A 21,608-nucleotide genomic window follows, 5' to 3' on the forward strand; every position below is an offset into this window, starting at 1 on the left:
ACTGCAAGCTGATCCGCGAGTAAAGCGTCTATATGACACCCACTTCAAAAACAATCCCGATCACATCAGTTACCCGTCTGTGAGAAATGTGATTGCATCCAACATACTCAACTATGATTCCACTACCGATCAAGTTCGCGATTCCGTTGCAGATGTCAGGAAGAAGAGAAAGGCACCTTTAACATCAGTGCCTTTCAATCTATTACAAGACCACGAATTTGACCGATGGATCCTACAAATCCTGGACAGTTTCCTCCGACATACAAATATACCGGCAACCTTTTTGAAGAGCAACTATTTCACAAGCCGATCACAACTGCTGCAACTCTACGATGAAGATCGACTGAGGTTCAGGAGTCGGGTGGAAGCGGCTGCGGATGCCCTGAAGACGCAGACGATGAACGACTACACTACTCTGGTCAACGAGACGAATCGCATCTACATGTCCAGGTACCCGTTTGCAACCATAGCGGGTGCGGTGGGAATCCACAAACATGTCGATGGATTCCTTCGATCAGAACGAAAGATTCATGAACTAGCCACCCTAGTGCTAGCTGTACCAGGATCGCAGCTCAAGTTTCAAGATCTCAACGATATGACTTCTACGTATGGTAGAACAACTGAAGCAAAATTGATCCATCCCGAGCATTTCATGATCAGAGCACAAAAGGTGATGGTGGACGATGCATCATTCATTCAAGAGGTTCTGAAGGATAAAAGCAGGATCACTCGTATCATCAAGGATATCCTGAGTGGACGTTCAATGTGATCACGTGCGCGAAAATTTTCAGGCTATGATCAAGAATGGACTACCCTCTCAGCAGTGCCGACATCAAAGGAAGATTGAATGGTGTTGGAGGGTTCGTGGGGTGTACAAGTTACGATCTCTTACCACCCTTGAACAATGGAGACTTTTGTATCGTCAACACCGACAACGTTCTACCGGTGTACGATGCACCGGAAGGTGGACATCATTGGTTGACCGTGTGTCGCGAGCAAAACGTGATCCTGGTTTTTGACAGTTTCGGACGCAGTCTATACACTATGGAGCAAGATTACACTGAACCTGCACTGTGCGATTTCTTTAAAGAAGCCTATGTAGACTGTAAGATCATCACCAACACCCAAGCCGTTCAAGACAGAAGCACAGCAGTATGTGGATGGTATGCCATATTGATGGGAAAGCTATTTTCCAAATATGGTCTGGATGAAGCACTTCGAATTTTCCGAAGAGTCTTCGATGAGGATGAAAAGCTGGAAAACGATCAACTGGTTCTCAGTTTAGGTGCCTTGCGAGGTGGTGGAGCCTTGTGGGATACGAAAGTGCAAAAAGCACTTCATGATGGAAGACAGAAGAAGAAGTCGCAGTCCACACCATTCCACACGCAACTGGCTAACGAATTGCACAAACCCAGACGAGTGCATTTCAAAAGACGCAAGGTGAAGAGCAGGTCTGTGGATCACATCTGGAGTGCCGATCTAGTGGATATGCAACGATTTGCCCGAAGCAACAAGAACTACAAATTCCTGCTGACCGTCATCGATCTGTACAGTCGCTATGCCTGGGCAGTACCCCTGAAAACCAAAACTGGCTCTGCTGTCAGGGATGCATTCGACCTGATCCTGAAAACATCGAACAGGGTACCACAAAAACTATGGGTAGACGAAGGCAAGGAGTTCTACAATGCAACAATGAAGCAATGGGTCAAGGATCACAACATCATCATGTACAGCACCCACAACGAAGGAAAAGCCGTGGTGGTGGAACGCTTCAATAGAACACTGAAAGGCAGAATGTGGCGCCATTTCACGGAGAAAGCTACGACACAGTATCTTGACGTCCTTCCTCAGCTTATGGTCAAGTACAACAGCTCGAAACATCGCAGTATCGGCATGAGTCCCACGAAAGCTTCTCTTGATGGAAAACCAAAAGATGCAGACGTACACTCGAAGCAATCACCAGCTAAATTCAAAGTGGGTGATGATGTGCGTTTGGCTGTGGCTAAACGTCATTTCGAGAAAGGGTACACGCCCAACTGGACAGAGGAAGTGTTCGTGGTAAACGATGTCCTACCCACTGTACCCCACACCTATCGTGTTCAAGACCTGATGGGAGAAGTCATTCAAGGACAGTTCTATGGAGCTGAGCTACAACATGCCAGACACACAGGATTGAGATTCGATAAGGTGTTGAAATACAACAAGAACAGTCGGCTCGTCAAATGGAAGGGTTATCAAGACGAAAAATTCCATACCTGGTTAACAAAGAAGGATGCGAATGATCTCAAAAAGTATTAGCATTTCATATGTACAATGTAGCTCATGCTTTGGATTAATGTGAATATTATGAATCGCATAGTATTTACAATGTATTTCATGAGAAGATATGACATATGCTCTAGTATGTGTGGAAATCCCTCAGTGCTTTGGAATATCCTTGTGTCCGAATGCCAGGGTGTTGATACCATCCTCCAGAATGTAACGCTTACTGTCGAATCCACAGAGGGCAATCTTGTGTAGCTCCTCTCCGTGAATGCAATGTCGTCGACTTCGAAGAACATTCATTGTTCTCTTCAGCTGAGACTCCTCGACGAGACATGTTCGATAATCATCGACGGTTATGGTGTTTTTCAACACGCTTCTCTGCACACCTTTGGCACGCTTGCCATTGTCGTCGTTGTCTTCACAGCGGTATGCGTACATCTTGCTCCGCAAACCAATGAACTCCTTGATGGGTTTGCCACCTAGTTCGTCCTTGAACTTCCCTACCACCTTCTTGTTGACCGTGCTGTACAGGTGGTGGGATGGTGAATAGTTGGATGTGTCATAGGCTGTTATGTTGTTTGACATATCGGTGTACAGATCATCCGTTTGAATATGTACGATCAGACTATCAGTATCAGTGTAGAGCAAACGTACATTTTGTCCATAGCGGGGTAGGAGAACTTCATAGTAAAAGGAATACATCAAGTGCTTCGACAGATCGAGGATGGCTGTACCCACATAAATGGGTTTATTGAGAGTCACCTTTGTCTTGGCAAACTCGATTGCTATCAGATCGTTCTCAAAGGCTACACTGCGGATGTACGAAGGTTTGTTGATGCTTTTCTGGAGACGTGGTTTTTCATCCTGTTCACGAATGAGCTTGATGTTTACTCTGTTTCGAACGTTTTCCATGGTCTTGCCATATACAGCATTGTTCATCAACTACGATAAACAGGCATACAAAAAAAAAAAGCCAAGAAAAACAACAATAAGAAAACTGTTATCTTCAGGTCATTCACACTTCCAGTACATACTAGATCCCACACTATCGCTAAATACACACACACACACACATGATGTGGAGTACCCACCTTATAGAAGTCTTTCTCGAAATCAGAAGTTGATAGCTTTCTCAGGTCAGTATTAGTGTCGATGTATGGCTTCATCCATGGGTGTTGTGTGAAGGAGAGCACACGATGCACATCTGTAATCTCCACACCCAAGGACACATACTGCTGCAAGTTTCTGTAGTGCAGAACATAGTGCTCTTTCACCAGTAGATTTGGTACCAGTTTCTTCGCTTCCAAACCGGTCACCTACAAGAGTACAGTATAGATATACACAAACCTTAGAAGATTAATACAAGCATATCCACCAGATAGACCATGACTTACCATTAGTTTCTCTGCCATGTGGGTCTGATATGGAGAAAGCATATCTCGTGTCACCTTCATCTTCTCAGGAGCCAACGGATAGTCATTCATCATGTCATGCACACCATCTGGAATCCTTAAATCGCACTCCACCATGTATCCCGTCGAAGAGTCCATTGGATGATCGAGTACCGTCTCCAGAAGATCATCCGTCACTGCTTCAAAGCAGAAGTCCGACACGGGCAAGGGTTGAGACATGGCCCATCCATATAGATTGTTCGCATCTAAATATTGGATGAAGCTTGACGGCTCGTCTGGATTGTACTCCGATAGATATCTGTTGTTGGCGGTGGCGTGTCTAGCGGACACCATGCTTATGCCACCTCTTTTGCCATGCTCAATGAAGTTGAACATGTCAATGTCGGAAATGAGATGAAGGGACACCTTCGTCATTTTCAGCAGCGAATCCCAGGCAAATCCCGGTAAGGTGAGGTAATTAGCGGGATCCAATCCATAGGTTGCGTGAGCAGTTCTTCTGAAGTTTTCGAAAACGTCAGCCAACAGCAGCACATCAGTCTCCAGGTAGAGGTCGTGATAGTCTCCTAGATCTTCACAGTCAAACGCAGTCCATACTGTTTGCGCATAGGCATAGTCTTCATCACTGATACCCTAGGGAATAGAAAATGTACACCAAAAAGAAAAACAAATCAACGAACTTACTTTAGTAGTTCGCCCACACAATCAATTATTTAGTATGAAGCTGCAGGAAGCGTTCAAACACATTTTGTCTTATTTTAGTACTTCGAAGTAAGATGGTGAAAAAAGAAAGAGAGAAAGATCTACTATATCTGTCACACTACTCACCGTGTTCGTTAGCGTTGAGTGGAATGCATCCTTGGGTGGTAGACGCGTTTCTTCGAATTGGTCGTACGACCCCATATATTCATACGGGTAGACACCCTTTCGTGTCAACAGTTTGCGTTCATCCTCGTCTGGAAATCGTGCGGATAGAAGGGCGAATGCATCTGGTGGTGTAGCCGAAACCAACCGGTCTAGGGAGGTGTTCAAGAATGCCAGGCTGTCGATGAACTGGAACTGTCTCCATCCGAATGTGACATATTTTTCACTGTTGATGGGAATCACTTTGATAGCACCGAGACGCTTGGTCTGAGAAGAAAGAAAAAGAGGAGACACAGTTTTAAGGTGCAGCTGTAAAGATGAATATCAATCATATAAACGTGAATATGAGTACCAACATAGTAATGATCTTCCTTCTTAGAAAAACATCATGATCCACGCACACGCACACACACACACACACACACACACACACCACGCATATGTAACGTACCCGTTCTTGTCCTTTCTCGTTCACATACGTAATCTCATCAGTGGACGTTCTCCCAATGGCAGATATGATGTGATGAGAATCGTATCCCTTCAAGTTATGAAAGATCACAGGAATCTTGATCTTGAACGGCTCAATCCGCATGTTCAGGTTACAATGGTTGTGTGCTGCACCACGGTAAGCACCGGTGATGTGACAGTGGTCACGTACACGATCGCTACCCAACGCTTCACCACAGATCCAACAGGAGACTACCGTTTCAAATTCACGTTGCTGACTTTCTGAAATGATCATTTGACCAGCATTACATGCTAGAAGCTCATCACGGATAATCTCCTCCTCTTGCTCAAGTGACAGCAGAAAACAGAACATAGAATCTTCTCCACGGTAGAAGAAACGGTTCGTGACGACGCCATCAGATCGTACTACAATGTACGAACAGGAACAGGCTACATGCTTGTTCTTTTGGAATGTCGAATGACCGATTTTCTTGACAGCGGACAGAGGTTCTATGAAGGCCTCACAATCGGCATAGATCACCTGCATTTGAGAGAGAGAGAGAGAGAGAGAGAGAGAGAGAGAGAGAGAGAGAGAGAGAAGTAGGAATAGCAGCAGGGACAACACCGAGTAAAACAGCGGAAAAGACAGATAGAGAATTAGGAATAGCTGCAGAGACAACACCGAGTAAAACAGCAGAAAGGTGAACAATCAGAGTCAAGAAACATGTGCAGGAAAGAAAAGAAAAAAAAAGAAAAAAAAACAGACCACAGTGTGTTCACCTTGATTAAGTGTTCTACTTACAAATGGGGCTTGAAGCTGCTTGTTCACATTCCTGAACATCACTCTATCGCCAGCCTTTGGCATCTCCACCGTGGCTTCAGGATGTTCACTGCAGTACATCATATGATTATTCAAAGCCTTCTCCGTGACGTGTGTTGAGAGACATCTGAAGCAGACGAAATGTGCTCGACGTGCTCCAGTAGCAACAAGACGACTGAATGACTTTATCCACACCCAGTGCTGCACCTCCACGTCATTGCGTTCGTCTTGGATGAGCAATACATTGATGGCGGTCTGCGGTTGGTGAGAAATTCTTAACGGATATATGACTTTCTCTTCATATCCGAAGACGTTGATGTAAAGACCGTCGTTCAGTCTTTCGATGACTGGTATGTCTTCCAGTTTTGCTGGAAACTCGATGCCGCTCACATCCACAGTATCCGCATGTTCTGCGTACGACGATTGACGATATGGATGAGACTTGTCTGCCGAAAATTTAGCAGCCAGTATTGACCATCTAAAGTACGGATGACATAAGACATGGACAGAACATACAGTTCAATCCATACACCATAACACAACACTGAAACCCCACTGCTATACTTACAGTAAACACTTGTTGTCAGTGTTCTGCACGTTAACAATGGCCTTCTTCGACTTCAACTCCGGTGGCAAGGGGATGTACGAACTTCCTCCAAGTACACAATAGCGTGACATTTCGATGTGTAAACAGGAAATCCGTTCAACTACCCAACCTGATCCATGACGAACGAAATCATCAAGACGAGCGTTGATCTGAGCAATCATCGTACTGAGAAGGTCCCTCAGCTCCATGGTGTTGAGCACCAGCGTTGTACTCGATCGGAAGAAGAATGTGTTGGAAACCATTTGTCCTGTAGCAGGATTCAGCTTCTGCATCACCACCTGAACTACCAAAGAACACTTGTACTGACCCCATTGCTCAATATTCTCTTCAAGAAGCAGCTCCAGCGACGGTAGAACATGAGAGAAAAACTTTAGTACATCTGCAAACTCTTGATCAGGACAATAACTAAAGAATTGCAACAGATCAGATGATCTCACTACATCAAAAGACTGACGAGGTTTCTTCCGAAGGGGTTCCATCCTGAGCAGGGGTGGTGGTGGACAACCACACAATGGCTTGACAAGGTACCGAGGACCTATTTTTATAGGGTTTTCGTAATAGTTGAATTCGGAATAACTGGTTGTTTTTCAATTAACCAATCCACTCATCTCCCGCTGGAAACAATTAACCACTTACCGCACTTCCCGCTGAAAACATGTGACCAATTAGCGCACTTCCCGCTGAAATCACGTTCATCCTTTTATCGCGCATTGACCCATGTTCCACACTTCACAGTGAAATCAGTGCTGCAATGATGTACTGTGACGTCAATGCATGGATGCATGATCTGTGCATCTGAGGTCAAGATGAATCCGGTATTCCGGAATTCCGGAAAATGATCCGAAAAATTGAAATTACAAGTCAAAATACTGCAAAACTATGAGTTCTGATTAATATAAAATTGGAAAAAAGTGAGATAACATTGACATTAGAAATAGTAATATTTTAGACATCGGAATGCAATATTATGATGTAGGGCAGGACATAACACCCACCCCTAAAAATCAAAATTAATGATACATGCAGAATTCCAAATCATGACACCATATTACCTTATTGTTTAGGGTAGAGCATAACACCCCAATACATATTTTTCAATAATACCCCCATATTTTATCCGCAAAAAAACCGGGCCAAAAATAATTTTCACCGCAAAAATGGGGTACTATTAGTACCCCATTTTTCAATAATACCCCATTTTTTGGGACCCGGGCGCCCCCTGGCACAGAACCCGCTCGTCCTTTACTACTAACATGTCTACAGTCCCACCGTACCCTTCCGACACGACTGTAGACCATTACATTTTTTTGAGAAGTTATACGTACACCTTAAACGTAATGAAGTGCAGGAATAGAGAGAGTGACTACAATACGCTCTCGACCTGATAACGTGAGTACAAGACACTCTCCACCTGATAACGTGTTAGTAGAAGGTAACAGGTCTACAGTCCCACCGTACCCTTCATCATTCCTCATTCACCATCGCGCGATACCCTGGCACACACTGGCAACATATCAATGGGGTGCCTTACCGTCGTCTAGAGGAGACGTCTTCGCAGCAATATTTTCCCTCCTGCGCGTTCAGTCGCCGACGCGACAGCGTTCACGGGGCCGTTCCAGTTGCGGAAGACATTCGATTCATCGGGCCAATTCAGCAACAGGGCCGTGGACACACAGGGGGCAGAGGAGAGACATTGTTAGTGGACAAGAAATATGCAGTGGCAAGTGGTGAGTGCCGCATGGATGTCAAGTTGTCATGCACAATTCAGCTATTACTTACGGTCCACCATTGCTCGCTCGTCCTGGTTCCTCCTCGTTCGTCTTCCTGCACGTCTGCACTTCTCCTTCCCCACCGTTGGCTTTGCGGTACGGGGGTGCAGGAAGGAATTCCCACCATGTATCCATGTACATGAAGTCCCACCATGACTCTCCAAGTACATGTCCACGGCCACGTCAGCAGTTTGTATAGTACCGGAAGGAGTTCCCACGATGTCTCCAAAGGCCTAGAGCGGACGTCTTTACAGCAATTCTTTTCGCCCTGCGCATTCAGTTCGCCGACGATGTCTCCAAAGGCAAAGGCCTAGAGCCTAGTAGAGGGGACGTCTTTGCAGCAATTCTTTTCACCCTAGTACCCTGCACATTCACTCCGCCGACACGACAGCGTTTACGGGGCCGTTCCAGGTGCAAAAGGTCCACGTCAGCAGTTCTCAACTATTTCGCGTACGGGATAGTCGCCGCGACAGCGTTTAAGGGGTCGTTCCAGGTGCAAAAGGTATCCATCAATGGCACTTTGCAGTATGGGGTACGGAAAAGGGGCCTCCTCGTTCGACTTCGTCGACTTCTGCAGTTCTCCTTCCCGTCAGGGGTACCGAAAGGGGCCTCCTCGCAGTTGTCCTTGCCGTCAGGTCCACGTCATGCAATTCTCAACTATTTCGCGTACGGGATAGTCGTCTTTGTCGTACGCGACATCGGCGTTTACCGAGTGGCATTGGCACAAAGCAGACCGTTGACGGGGTCACGTGTCAAAAAGTATCAACAACGTGTCGACTAAGTGTCGACCACGTGTATAGCGGTACACTCAGCGGTACACTAATTCTCGTGCCATTCTCGTGTCACAAAACTGGAACATCGAGTACCAGTATGGAAAGGCTTCAGACAGGAAGCCTTTCCAATAATACTATTGGCCATGGCCCCGGCAACGATCACGTGTCATGTAAGAAATAACCTTTTCGGACGAGTCGAGTGCATCCTAGGCTCCGGCGGATTATGCTCGCGAAATCATGGAATTATGCTTTCATGGATTCTCGCATTATGCTCGCGAAATCCTCATAATTATTATGCTTTGGCACGCAGGGATACATACTCACTTTGTTGTACTTATGGAGCCTCAAAGTTCGGAAAATTGTGCCTTTTCGTACTTGCAAGTGGCCATTAGCACAACAAAATACATGAATATCCCCATACCAAGATGACCATGCATGCTAGAGATCAACATAGAAAGAGAAAACATGACTCCTTCTATTCATTAGTTGATTTCTTTTGTAAAAAATTTTTTTCATTGCCAAATTAGTTTGAGTTACCTTTGAAAATTATCATGTTCAACTGTCTTCGTAATCGTCATACTCGTCCAACCGATGTCACCCTCACCCTGCGACAAATCTGCTCATCTCTCCCGTAGCTCCACCTCTCCTTCCACCATGACCGAACATCAACTATACCTCATTTTTTAAATTTATATTTAGAACAATAACCATAGCTTGCACAGTCGATGGTCTCGATCCAGCGCGTTTCTCTGCACACCTTTTCGGAAAAGTTGCGAAGTAGTTAGTGAAAATGAAGAAAGTTGCGATTTCTTGCAAAACAACGGAAAGTTGCGAAAAAAGTGGCCAGCATCTTTGGAAAAGGGCTACTCCGAACCCTTTACCATGCGGACCACCAGCACTGATCAGTTGCATTGTACACAATTGTGTAGCTTACATACTGGAATTGTGGTACAACCATGTAGTTATGCTCCTACCTCCGAAAGGATGCCTCATTATGCTCCAAATTTTCAACCTCCAAATTATGCCAATAATTATGCCGGCATAATCCGCCGGTGCCTAGACTATATAGTGCATCCTTCCGTATTTGTTTCAGAGCAGTCACAGTACTCGTACTTGTAAAATCTTTGTAAAGGGATCTCGAGACGAGGCCACTTCGAGGATCGATATCGATCGTCCAGCCACAAATCTCGTTTCTTACATGACACGTGATCGTTGCCGGGGCCATGGCCAATAGGCGATCTTCCCGCCGCGGCCGTAATCAGGCCATCAGGACCGTTTGACGTCATTTCGGGAGTTTCAGGACCGTTTGACGTCATTTCGGGAATGTTAGGACCGTTTGTTTGACGTCATCTCGGGAATAATTTTTCGACCTTTGACCTTCCCTAATATGTTGCTTCGCGCTGTAAGAAATCAAATCAAGCACGCTCTGTCTGTCATGATGGTTGAATCTTGCCCTTGCCTGCAGCCCTCGGGCCTAGGCTACGGCCCTTGGGCTGCAGGCTCGGGCAAGATTCAGCCATCATGACCTCCTGAGCGTGCTTGATGAGTGCTTTCCAAAATTTGACTTTACCAGTGCAGCTTGGCAGACTCCCACTGGAAAAGCAACGGGAAGAACGCGCCAGGGAGGTGGAGCATGCTTCCTTTCTCCCACTGGTATTCAGTGCATCTGGTGGGTGCGACAAGGTAGCCCACGCTTTCCTGAAGCGTCTTGGCCACATGGTTTCGGAGAAGCGGCATGAACCCTACTCCTCCGTCATGTCCTGGATCCGCTCCCTTGGCCTTGTCTCCTTTGCTTTGGTTCGATCCTGCAACATGGGCCTCCGTGGTCACCGTGCTTCTCCCTACCGCAGTCGTTTTGGATGCTGCCAGTCCTGTTGTGCTGGCAGTCAACGACTGTCAGTTGCGTGACTGAGACTCTTACGGAGTAGCCGTGTCTAACCACACTTTTATTATCCGATGATCTTGTTTTGTTTGCTATTTATTTATTTATTTATTTCTGCACCTCGTGGCATGTCAAGACAGCCAATTGAATTGAGGAGAGGGTGAGACCAACCACGGAAGAAGAGAAAAAAAGAAAATTAAGAGCACGTACACAAAGTGGGAAGGGATTAGCAACTTACAAAGCAATGGGATGCTCAGCGAGCTATGCAGCGGAAGTGGTGACTGTGACTTTGTTTACTGGGAGATACTGAAGTGCTGTCTGACGAGGGTACGGAATTTGGGCATATCTGGAGCTTGTCTAACACTGGGAGGCAGTTGGAGCCACGTGGAGTAGGAGGAAAAGAAAGGGGAATTTACGAATAGGGTAGACCTAGCTAGGGGGAGACGAACGCAGCTTCGGGTGGTGCCACCTGAATTGAACCAATTAAGGGACTGTAAATGAGCAGGGTGCTGGTCAAGGAAAATTGAATGCGCCAGGGTGCACTTGGAAGCATCAAGGTAATGTTGCAGAGTGGTAGTGGATGCAGCAGCATACAAGTCTAGATTTGAGGTATAACGATCAGTACGGAATATGATTCGCAGTATACGGCGATGGAGAACTTCTAATTTACCTATGTGGGTTTTGTTAATGGTGGACCAGGCAGGGAAGCCGTACGTGAAGAGGGGAAGAATGTATGATTTATAAAAATTAATCCGGCAATTTTTGGGCAAATGGGACAAGTGACTTGACATTATGCCGACAGATCGGCATACTTTGGACGACACATGATCAGCATGGTGAGACCAGGAGAGGGCGGAATCTATGACAATGCCAAGGTGTTTATGGTGGGGCGCTACAGAGATAGGGTGACCGGGATCATCGGGAAAGTGGAAGATGGGCACTGGATCTGTGGGAGGGGGAAACAGGAGGAGCTCGGTTTTGGTCACATTTGGCTTAAGGTACCAAGTGCTCATCCAGTGAACAATGTCGTTGATACAGGTCTGAACTTTGGGGTACAGGGTGGTGTGAGATGGGGAGGAAGCAAGGACAGTGGTATCATCTGCAAACAAAGAAATATTGGGAATTGAATAGGGGAGGTCATTAACGTATGTGAGGAAGAGCAGGGGACCTAAAATGGAGCCCTGGGGCACTCCGGATGTCACAGACTCGGGGTCAGATAAGGTTCCATTTACTGTGACGCACTGATTTCGGTCCAAGAGGTAGCTAGTTATCCAGGCGAGTAGGGAGCCGGAGACACCATGGGCACGAAGTTTGGCGATCAGGCCCTTGTGCCACACGGTGTCGAAGGCCTTGGAGAGGTCGAAGAAACAGATGCAGGAGACCTGCCGCTGGTCTTTTAGGGAGCAGAGGTCTTGGATTATGCGGGATAATTGCAGGGATGTGTTGTCCTTACGACGGAAGCCAGATTGTGCGGGGTGAAGAAGAGGGGAGATATGGTCGTACAAGCGGTCGTACACTATTCTCTCTAGCAGTTTGGAGACGCAGGACAGGAGGGAGATATGATTCCGTGATTTTCTGTTGGTTGCTTTTCTGCTGTGCGAATAAATGCAGTGTCCACAAAAAAAGGCTCTACACAAGAACTTTACGTAGAGTATAATCTACCCACCAAGGCCAAGGGTGCAGGGTCATGACCTGAACTCTAGTCTTGATGCCTGGCCAGGATGTAGCCTTTCTAAAAATAGGCTAGGAGTCCGACACTAGGCAACTAGCACTTCGCAGCGCCGAGCCAGCTGCACGCGCACGGGATGATGATCACGATGACAGCCCTTCAAGTAGACCTGGTAGACTACGAGCGTAGCCGTCTTTCCTTCTTTGAACTGCTGAGTCAGTGAGTGTAGACTCGAGAGTCGAGTACAGAACCTCAGTACAGTACAGTACACCATGGTACACCACGGTAGAGTCTACACTGTCTTTGTCTTTGTACTTGTAGACCCAGGTGCTCGAAGTCCGTACATGGTATCCTAAGTTCGTACGCCCATAATTTCATGTTCTGTTATTGTATTCGACTCAAATATTTTATGGAGGGGACAGCGTGGTATGTTCTCCTCGCGTACCAATTTTCAGGGATCTACGATAAGCAGAAGTCCCATACCACGCGAGTGGGTTTTCGAGTGTCCATACGAAATACAAATTGGGTTACATTTCATGCAAAAATCAACTTTGCCAAGACCGATTTCGAACGGACACAGCGTCAAACGGACCTTCACTCAATCATCAAGAGCCAGCTTAGAGCTGACAATGGCCAGAGGAGAAGAATTTACAGAGAACCACCAATCCTTGCAGAACGGTTGACACTCCTGGCATCTCCACCACTGTTTTCCCGCGGTTTTCACAGCGCAGCTGCTTCTTCTCTGAGCCGACTAAAACAGCTTGCATTTCGGCAACAAACTACGCTTTTGCAAGAAATGCTGGTGGAGGCACATGCCAAACATATCCCTTCGGTGCTTTCGTCGTAACCGAGGGATTGCTAGTTAGCAATTAGCGGAAATATGTGCGTATTTCGAGTCACCTCTGATCAGTACGGACTTAGAGTACCCTCTGCGACACCAAAATTTGATATGAAAAATCAGCGAACTCCAGAGAAACAGATCGGATCGAAAGATGGCCTGGTTCAATCGAGCCTGGCCTCAGAACAAACTTGGACAAGATGCCTTCCATCCATGAGCAGGATTCTGGCAAGTGATCATTGCTAGTGTGAGTTTCAGCTCGGCAAACACACACTGTAAAAGTGTACGGACTTCGAGCACCTGGGTCTACTAGTTGTACGGCATGCCGCATGCAATTATTTCAATAGACGTCATAAAAGGCATTATTTTCTCTGCGATGTACTACGTACTGTACTATACAATACTATACTCTGTAGTGTAGGGTTCGCGTACACGCGTTCCTTCGTTTTGTAACTATGTAGTCGGCAGGCACTACACTGCATGTGATTTCACGGCTCTATGTGATCTGAAGTCTTCATTGATTTTCGTCACCCAGCTAGGCCACTAGGCGTTGTTGAGGTTCTCTGCTCGGCAGTGCTTTCCAAAATTTGACTTTACCAGCTTGGCAGACGCCCACTGGAAAAGCAACGGGGCTTCGTCGGAACTTTTGGGTAAATAATTTTTGCTCTGGTGCCGAAGTTGTACTTTCTTGCTAGTAGATCTACGGAGAGCAGTATTGCAGCGACGGATGCAGCTAGTCCAACAAGTAGTTAGGAGGTCAGCACAGCTTTCCTGTTTTGCTCGATACTAGTGAGAGATACTGAGGTTCTGCCGAGCCTGGTGCTGGACATGGAGTTGGTCCACAAGCTGGCATGTGTTCTCCTTGGCTGCTGGCTAGCTTTAGCTCAAGCACAGGAGCCTACTTGCACCCAAACACTCGGTGAGTTTTTTTGTAGGTCCGTGATGTATTCTGTGATTTAGTTTTTGAAGTGCCTGAGTGTACCATAGTTTCTCTTTTCTTTATGAGAAACTTTTTAATACCGGTACTAGAGGCTGGTAGGAGCTGAGTGTCCTTCCCATTCACTCACCGTCTCTCTCTCTCTCTCTCTCTCTCTCTCTCTCTCTCTCTCTCTCTCTCTCTCTCTCTCTCTCTCTCTCTCTCTCTCTCTCTCTCTCTCTCTCTCTCTCTCTCTCTCTCTCTCTCGCGATTTTGTGATGAGGTGCTGATCTGGGGCCGGGAGGGCCGTAGGTTAGCAAATATGCCGGTTCTAGCCTTTGTGTGTGAGGAAGGAGAGCGCTATCTGAACTCGTGTGTGTTCTCGTGTAGTGCACTCCGTGCCACGCAACAGCTACATGATTGTATTCAGTTGTGTCGTCCTAGATGTACTTGTCTACCCGGTTGCCTGATATTTTCGGCAACATTTGTAACGACACGCCACCAAATTTGTTTCGTAACTGTGACAGTGCATCGGCGCATGCGGTGTAATGCTGCTCTTACTCTGTTCTTCTCTTGTGACATCTGAGAATGTTCCTTGTGTTATCCGTGCACGACGTTGTCGCAGAGTGTGAACAACTAACTTCACAGAAGCGCGGATGTAAATAGCTGCACTTGTTGCCTCTCCGCCGTCGTTCTTCTTAGCGTTCGTTTGTTCTTTCACATGTACGATGGTGTTCGAAATCGAAATCCTTCCAATTAATTTGTAGTGCGTCTGTTTTCTGGTTCGTGTTGGGGGTGTACCGGTGTGTGCAGCGAAATACGTTTTGAGTGCCCGGGCTTTGATACTGACTTGTATGCGTTACGACTGATGAGTGATGTTGCCGCGCGGTTCCGTCACAAAGTAACTGTTACTTACAAGAGTACACTGTATTTGGAGAGGCTTTCTTTTCCATGATTGTGTCATGATGTTGCAGCCGATTACATTTTTGTAGTAAATCGCTCGTCACGCTTCACTTGGTGCGTGAGTTCTAAAATGATGCGATTGATGGGGACCCCCGTCCCACCGCCAGCACCGCGCGGATCGGAGGGCCTGAAATTTATCTTCTGTGATGGGAGTCCTTTGCCGTCCTCCCTCGGTGTCTCTAGAGTCTGCTTCCGCCCGTTGCTGTCCCGCAATCTATATCGACGCTGCGTGTGTGAAAAATTCTAGACAATCAGCGCCCATCATGAAGAGTGTTTGATGAACCAGTCGCGGGTGTAGTTTTGCAGCGCAAACAGTCCTTCTGGGCGCGCGAACGAAACAAATCAGGTGGGCACATGTCGCCGCGCCCCAAAATTTGACATCTGCGGTGGCAGAAGGCTCAGACATTCCCTGATCCCTGAAGTCGGTCACTGTTGAAGCGAACGGAACTGGAGTTGTGTTGAGAACCTTGAACTGCAGGCGCGCAGCATTGTCCTGTCGTTTGGTGTTGTCCTTAGTTTTCGCCCCTTTCTCCTAGCCTATGTCTGACAGGTGCTGTAAAGTTGCCTGGGCGCGTGGAATCCGTCTACTACTACGTAGATCTACTACTTTGCACTGGTTTCATCTGAACTGTCCATAGTTTTTGATTCATCGATGTCGTGTTCGCAGATCACATACACTCGTCCGTATCCAAGTTTTGTACGTTCTGTGTAGTGGTGCAGCGATGTCGTTTTTGGGTTTGTGGCAGGGCAGTTGTAAAAATAGTGTAAAAATAATCGTTCATAGGTACCGTCGTGGATGCGTTCTTCTTCCGTGCGGCTGCTCGTGGCAGGCTAACACATTGGCGTGACAACTAACATCTTGACTTCAGTTCTGGCTAGGCTCTTATGTCAGTTCTGAGCTAGTACACTGGAACCAACCGCGATACAGCGCGGTGTGACCTGATGTCAGTGATGGTGGAAAAGTCTGCTCTACTGACATCCACTTCTCTCCAGGTTTGACTGAACAAAAATTACTTTGGTGAACAGCAAGTGCTGAAGTGGCCCGGACAGCTGATGTGGGTGGACTGTGGTCCGTGGAGTGACAGGCGCAGCAGATCTGCTGCCTTTCTTGGGTGTATACTAGTACTAGTACTACTAGTACCTAGGGTGGACAAACTGTGATTGTAGTATTTGTACTGAGTGATAAGGCAGTGCCCTACATGTGTGTGTGTGTGTGTGTGTGTGTGTGTGTGTGTGTGTGTGTGTGTGTGTGTGTGTGTGTGTGTGTGTGTATTGTAGTGTGTAGAGTGTACATAGTGATTTTGTTACTGTAGTGTACACATATTGACATAACATGAAGGTGACACAATCAATGAATCCAGCATTGCAGCAGTACATGTAGTACAAGTAACTTCAGAAGTATTTAGTTGTGCTAAACCATTTGCACAAGCAGTTCATTAGTCACACTATGTACTACCATAACTAAGCCTGCTGCTATTCTGTGAGAGAGTGTCCTAGAACTAACACCTGCTCTTCAGCTAGCAGCTAGCCCCAACTTGAACCAGAGAGAATGAGCAAGCCCCCCCCCCCCCCCACACACACCTGTCCTGTCCTGTAGAGCCCCCCCCCCCCCCCCTCCCCACACACACACACATACAAACACACACACACACATACAAACACATACACTGTATACATGTACACTATCAGCTAGGCTCCTTGTTGTGTGCTCTTGGCTTCAGTATGGCACTTGCCACCCACATGAGTGCATAGTGCACACACACACACACACCACACACACACACACACACACTACTGCTAGTCCATGGCGACAGAGGCTCCCTGAGTCAATTTTAGTTTTTAGTTTCTAGAGAGACTCTTCACAGTCTTCAGTCTTGTTCAGTTGTGGGTAGTGACGTAAAGGACACAGTGCTGCATGGTGTTTGGGTAATGGTGACACAGCAAAGGCAAACTGGAGTGCACTGATCTCATTATGATAAGTAGGATCATGAGCAGTTTGATTGGCTGAGTTGTTGATCCCCATACAGTCATACCACCGGTGTACAGAGCCCCTCTATACCTACATGTACATAGTCATTGTATGTGCCCAGCTAGATACTTGTACGGTCATGTTCATGTAAGCTGTATGGTCTATGGAGGTGGAGTGGGGCCTGAGTACATGGAGTGATGACATACACACATCTACAGACTTGTGATGAGTTTCAGTGTAGCATGGTGAGTGTGCAACTCTGTCTAAGTAATGGAAATGATGAGTGTGCAACTATACCCCTGTTTCAGTTTGTTCCACTGCAGTGATGGGGGGGGGGGGGGGGTATAACTTTGAATGCCTAATTAGGCTGGTTTTCTTAGTTCATTTCCCTCCTAAAACTCCTTGCGTTCCACCTCAGTCCTGCCCTGTTAAAGTTAGCAGCTTATGTCCTGCCTGCCCTATGACTATGTGTTACAGCTCTGCAGTGGGATGCTGGGTGTGTGTGTGTGTGTGTGTGTGTGTGTGTGTGTGACATTCCAAGTAAAAAGTAAACTACCTTCCCACATTCCCTTTACCACTGTTGCCACCACTGGCTTACAGAAACACAACCAGCTTTGTGTGACATGACATTGTTGAAGAAATCTATGTAACTTGTTGTGGAGAAATGATTTGGTGAATTTGGGAGTGGGGGGAGGGGGGAGGTCAGTGTGTCTGCAATTGTAAACGTACCGATACTAGCGAATGTGATGTCCATGTCTGTATGGCTTAGCTCAGTTCGTTAGCGACATACACATGAATGCACCCAGACGCACTGTGGTGTTCACATACACAGACACACACACACACACACACACACACACACACACACACACACACACACACACACACACACACACACACACACACACACACACACACACACACACACACACACACACACATGCAGATCTGTTCACATGCACACACAGCTGTGTTCACATACACGCACAGCTGTGTTCACATACACTGGCTGCATACTCCAGTAGTGAATGTTGCATGCATGTGTTTTTTTTTCTGCAATCCTTGTGAATTGCGCAAAGCCAACGGAATGTTATGCAACAAAAAGTGTGTGTGTGTGCGCCCCTCGTAAGTCCTAGACTGAAGGTGTCCTAATGTCCAACAACCATGGAATTGTAGTGTCTGTGATGTGTTAGCTCTGATCAGCAACACCACCTGTAGTGTCTGATGAAGTGTTACCCTGACCGGCGTGGAGTAAAGACTTTGAAGTGCCATACTCCACAGCCCCTGGGGGATGCTATGACCGTAGACTCGGTACACCTGCTCTCCAAAGACTAGGCTGCATGGATGCAGCACAGGGTTTAGCTAGTACTACAAGCACTAGTAGGAGTAGTAGTAGTCAAGTATGATGTGACTGACGTACAGCCTACAGGTACTGTCTTGTTACCCCCCCCCCCCCCATAGCTATAATATTATTATGTACATGTACATTCGAAATACTGTATAAGCAGAAATATTCGTCTGGAATTTAATTTCGTCTTTTTCGTCCATGGAGCTTTTGGACTAAATTAAACGTAGGACTAATGTCGATTTGCCCAGCGTTTCTATACACTCTTATGATCCATGGACGAACTCCTTTTCTTTGGAGTTGGACGAAATTATTGACCTACGAAATTTTCTGCCTCTACAGTATTCCCTTTCACCCCCCCCCCCCCCCCTAGCTATAATATTATGTACATGTACATTCGAAATACTGTATAAGCAGAAATATTCGTCTGGAATTTAATTTCGTCTTTTTCGTCCATGGAGCTTTTGGACTAAATTAAACGTAGGACTAATGTCGATTTGCCCAGCGTTTCTATACACTCTTATGATACATGGACGAACTCCTTTTCTTTGGAGTTGGACGAAATTATTGACCTACGAAATTTTCTGCCTCTACAGTATTCCCTTTCACCCCCCCCCCCCCTGGCTATACATGTAGTCATTCTCCTTCCCCCATGCATGGGCCATGGGCATGGTACATGTAGCCTCATGGGCATGTATACTCTCCCCTACACGGACTTGTGTTGCCCTTCACTGCGGCTTCAGAACGCCTCGTGACCGTGTTGCAGTATACTAGTAATTCATGCATGCATGCGTGTACACCCATGGCTTCAGCTGTGCACGATCTGGGGAGTACTGCGCACTTACTCGCACCTGTGTATGGGTTTGGTGGAGGGAGTACAGGTACCCAGGGGAGACGTACTCTCTCTCTCAAAATTGGAAATTCACAGTGTGCTGCTGTCGTCGTGGAATCCACGTTCACCCTGCTAGTGTCCAGTGCATGTTGAATGTCATTTTACTAATTTGACATGTACAGCGTTCTGAATCCCAGTGGACTAATGTGTTGTTTATTGTGATATAAGTTTAGTCCCCCGACAGGTTATTGCCTCTTTACCGGACACTTTCTTTTGACGCATACAAGTGCTCACGCCGGGAAAACAGCAGGTGCTTCCTGACACATTGCGATTACAACAAGAGGCCGCCTGTCAAAATTCTGATTTTTACAGAGAAACTCACTGTACGCTGTCTTTCCGAGACGCCTTGTGTCAGGCTGCGTGTGAGCATTTGTTGTACCACCGCGCACTGTGTGTCGGCCGAGAATATAGTGCGCGCGTGGGAGTGCAATTAACACAACCTAGTTTGATCCGTGATTAAAGTGTTCAATGCACGTGTAATAGGATATTTAATAGGACCGTATGGTACATAAGTGACTCGCCGAGAACATGTATAAAAATAATAACATGTAATAGGGTATTAACCTGTAATAGTATATCTTCTCCGGAATACTAGCACACTGTGAAGACAGTAATAGACACTCTGCGTGTGGACGGCCCGTGCTGCTGACATAGAGATTTGGTGAAAAGGTGGAGTCCTCGGGGGGGGGGGGGGGGGGGGGGGCGCAGACTGTCCATATGTGCAGAGTCAACACTACAGTTTCTGTGTCAGAGATGTGGGAGTGTCTAGGTATACTTTAGTGACCAGCATCTCCCTTCGCATACAGTGCATACTCTAGTGCCTTGGCTTTTGGTGGAATCCAGAAACGACTTGCCTGGTTTTCTCTACGGAGAGAATCGAAAATAAAGTTACGCTGGGAACAGTGTGTTTTACAGCAGCGCAGATCTATGATTCTGGACCTTGGTGCTGCATCGGCTATTCTGCCTAATGTGTTATGACTGGTGTACGAGAAAATTAATAGATGTGCGTGGAAATAGCATCGTGCTGACAATGGGTTTGGTTGTGCTTTTATAGAGGCCAAGGTAACTTCATGTTCAGTTGTTGATGCTGGTGCTCTGGGGGTGGTCTTTGGTGGCTGGACATCCTGTGGCTACAGTGTCTCAGATTCACTTTTAAAATGTCTATACTTGGCTTGCTTCCTGAGCTGGTAGATGATAATTGGCAGCACTGGTTTGAGCGGGATGTGATTTGGACGAGAATGTTCCTCTTTTGGCCCAGCAGCTCTGTCTTGCCCGCCCGGTGCAATGCTCAGCTCTGTGGAGTTGATAACGAAATCAGCTGTGCAGAATCAATCCCCTGGAGTGCCAGGGTCCTGTCCCGCCCACCACTGGATCCTGGCATGTCCACCAGGAGTCCTTGACTTTGTGGAGCTTCACAAAGTTACCAATGTCATCACCATCATCATTTCAGTACTTGTTGTTGTGCAGTCAGACCTCTTATCCCGGCCCTCATTTATCCTGATTCCCGCCATTCGGAAGAAAATAGCTAGTTACAGCTTTACAGCATACAAAATGCATCCAACATAGCCCTTGTTCGGTTATTTCCGTTCCGTCCCCTATCCGGGATATTTTGAGGAGGAACGCGGACGTGACGTGCCATTAAGCCTATACAACTTGTATACAACTCCTTGTACTAGCTGTGTTCTGTTGTGCATGCTGGCTGTAGAGTGTAGTACTGATGTGAGTAATTAGTTCTGTTCAAAGTGGACTTCAGAAGTACATGAAGCTGTAATTGAATTGTCCCTACCACTGCAGTTGGTAGTTGTAGCCTCTGTGTGTGTGTGTGGGGGGCACTGGGGTGTCCGTGCTATCCAGTTGCTGTGGAGAGCATTTTGTGTGTGTGCTACCTGCTTCCATGTCCCTGCCGCGTGCCTGCTTTCTGAATTGGAAGTCCGAGCTGGAGAGGTTTGGAGAGAGGCACTCTGGCTAGCGATGGGTCCTCAGAGAAGTAGCGATGGCAGCAGTAGTGGCTCTTCCAGCTGTAGACAATAGGCTGGTTGTGTTAGCGTGTTCTTCTTGTGCACTGTGTAGTGATGCTGTCACTGTCATTATGTACTGCATCCCGGATCTGGTTGTGCAGGCATGTGCTGTCAACTTTTGACTTGAGCCAGGATCTCACTCACGAGTCCTGGTGCCTTCAT

The 21,608-nt window shown here is 46.8% G+C and overlaps 2 protein-coding genes across 7 annotated transcripts in view; one reads left to right on the forward strand and one right to left on the reverse strand.

Moving 5' to 3' along the window:
- Positions 1–2,342: 2,342 nt before the first annotated feature.
- On the reverse strand, positions 2,343–5,854 carry LOC135819920 (uncharacterized). 3 transcript variants are annotated; one of them, XM_065333216.1, is made up of 6 exons: positions 5,788–5,854; positions 4,990–5,526; positions 4,503–4,805; positions 3,660–4,307; positions 3,357–3,581; positions 2,343–3,207 (listed from the first exon to the last, which is right to left on the reverse strand). In XM_065333216.1, exons 1-6 carry the CDS (start codon positions 5,848–5,850, stop codon positions 2,419–2,421), a joined length of 2,565 nt encoding a protein of 854 aa, XP_065189288.1. In that variant the 5' UTR covers positions 5,851–5,854; the 3' UTR covers positions 2,343–2,418. The 3 variants fall into 3 exon arrangements, with proteins under 3 accessions (XP_065189288.1, XP_065189290.1, XP_065189289.1); XM_065333218.1 differs by lacking the exon at positions 3,357–3,581; XM_065333217.1 differs by lacking the exon at positions 5,788–5,854 and having other exon boundaries at positions 4,990–5,716.
- A 7,959-nt stretch (positions 5,855–13,813) lies between these two features.
- LOC135819921 (uncharacterized) overlaps positions 13,814–21,608 on the forward strand; it is a 56,275-nt gene continuing 48,480 nt past the window's right edge. For 2 of the 4 annotated variants that reach the window (XM_065333221.1, XM_065333222.1), the window contains exon 1: positions 13,817–14,262. In XM_065333221.1, coding sequence (XP_065189293.1) covers positions 14,172–14,262 — 91 coding nt within the window. In that variant the 5' untranslated portion in view covers positions 13,817–14,171. Of the gene's footprint in view, positions 14,263–21,608 lie in introns of all 4 variants that reach the window. The other 2 variants (XM_065333219.1, XM_065333220.1) reach the window with 2 other exon arrangements.

Source organism: Sycon ciliatum, chromosome 6 (genome assembly GCF_964019385.1).
Source record: "Sycon ciliatum chromosome 6, ocSycCili1.1, whole genome shotgun sequence".
In the NCBI taxonomy this organism is placed as follows: domain Eukaryota; kingdom Metazoa; phylum Porifera; class Calcarea; order Leucosolenida; family Sycettidae; genus Sycon; species Sycon ciliatum.

Coding starts and splice junctions, on each gene's coding strand:
- LOC135819920 (XM_065333216.1), bottom strand. CDS start 5,850: ATGCCAAAGGCTGGCGATAGAGTGATGTTCAGGAATGTGAACAAGCAG. Junction 5,527..5,787: donor AGCAGCTTCAAGCCCCATTT/GTAAGTAGAACA, acceptor TCTCAAATGCAG/GTGATCTATGCCGATTGTGA. Junction 4,806..4,989: donor ACGAGAAAGGACAAGAACGG/GTACGTTACATA, acceptor CTTTCTTCTCAG/ACCAAGCGTCTCGGTGCTAT.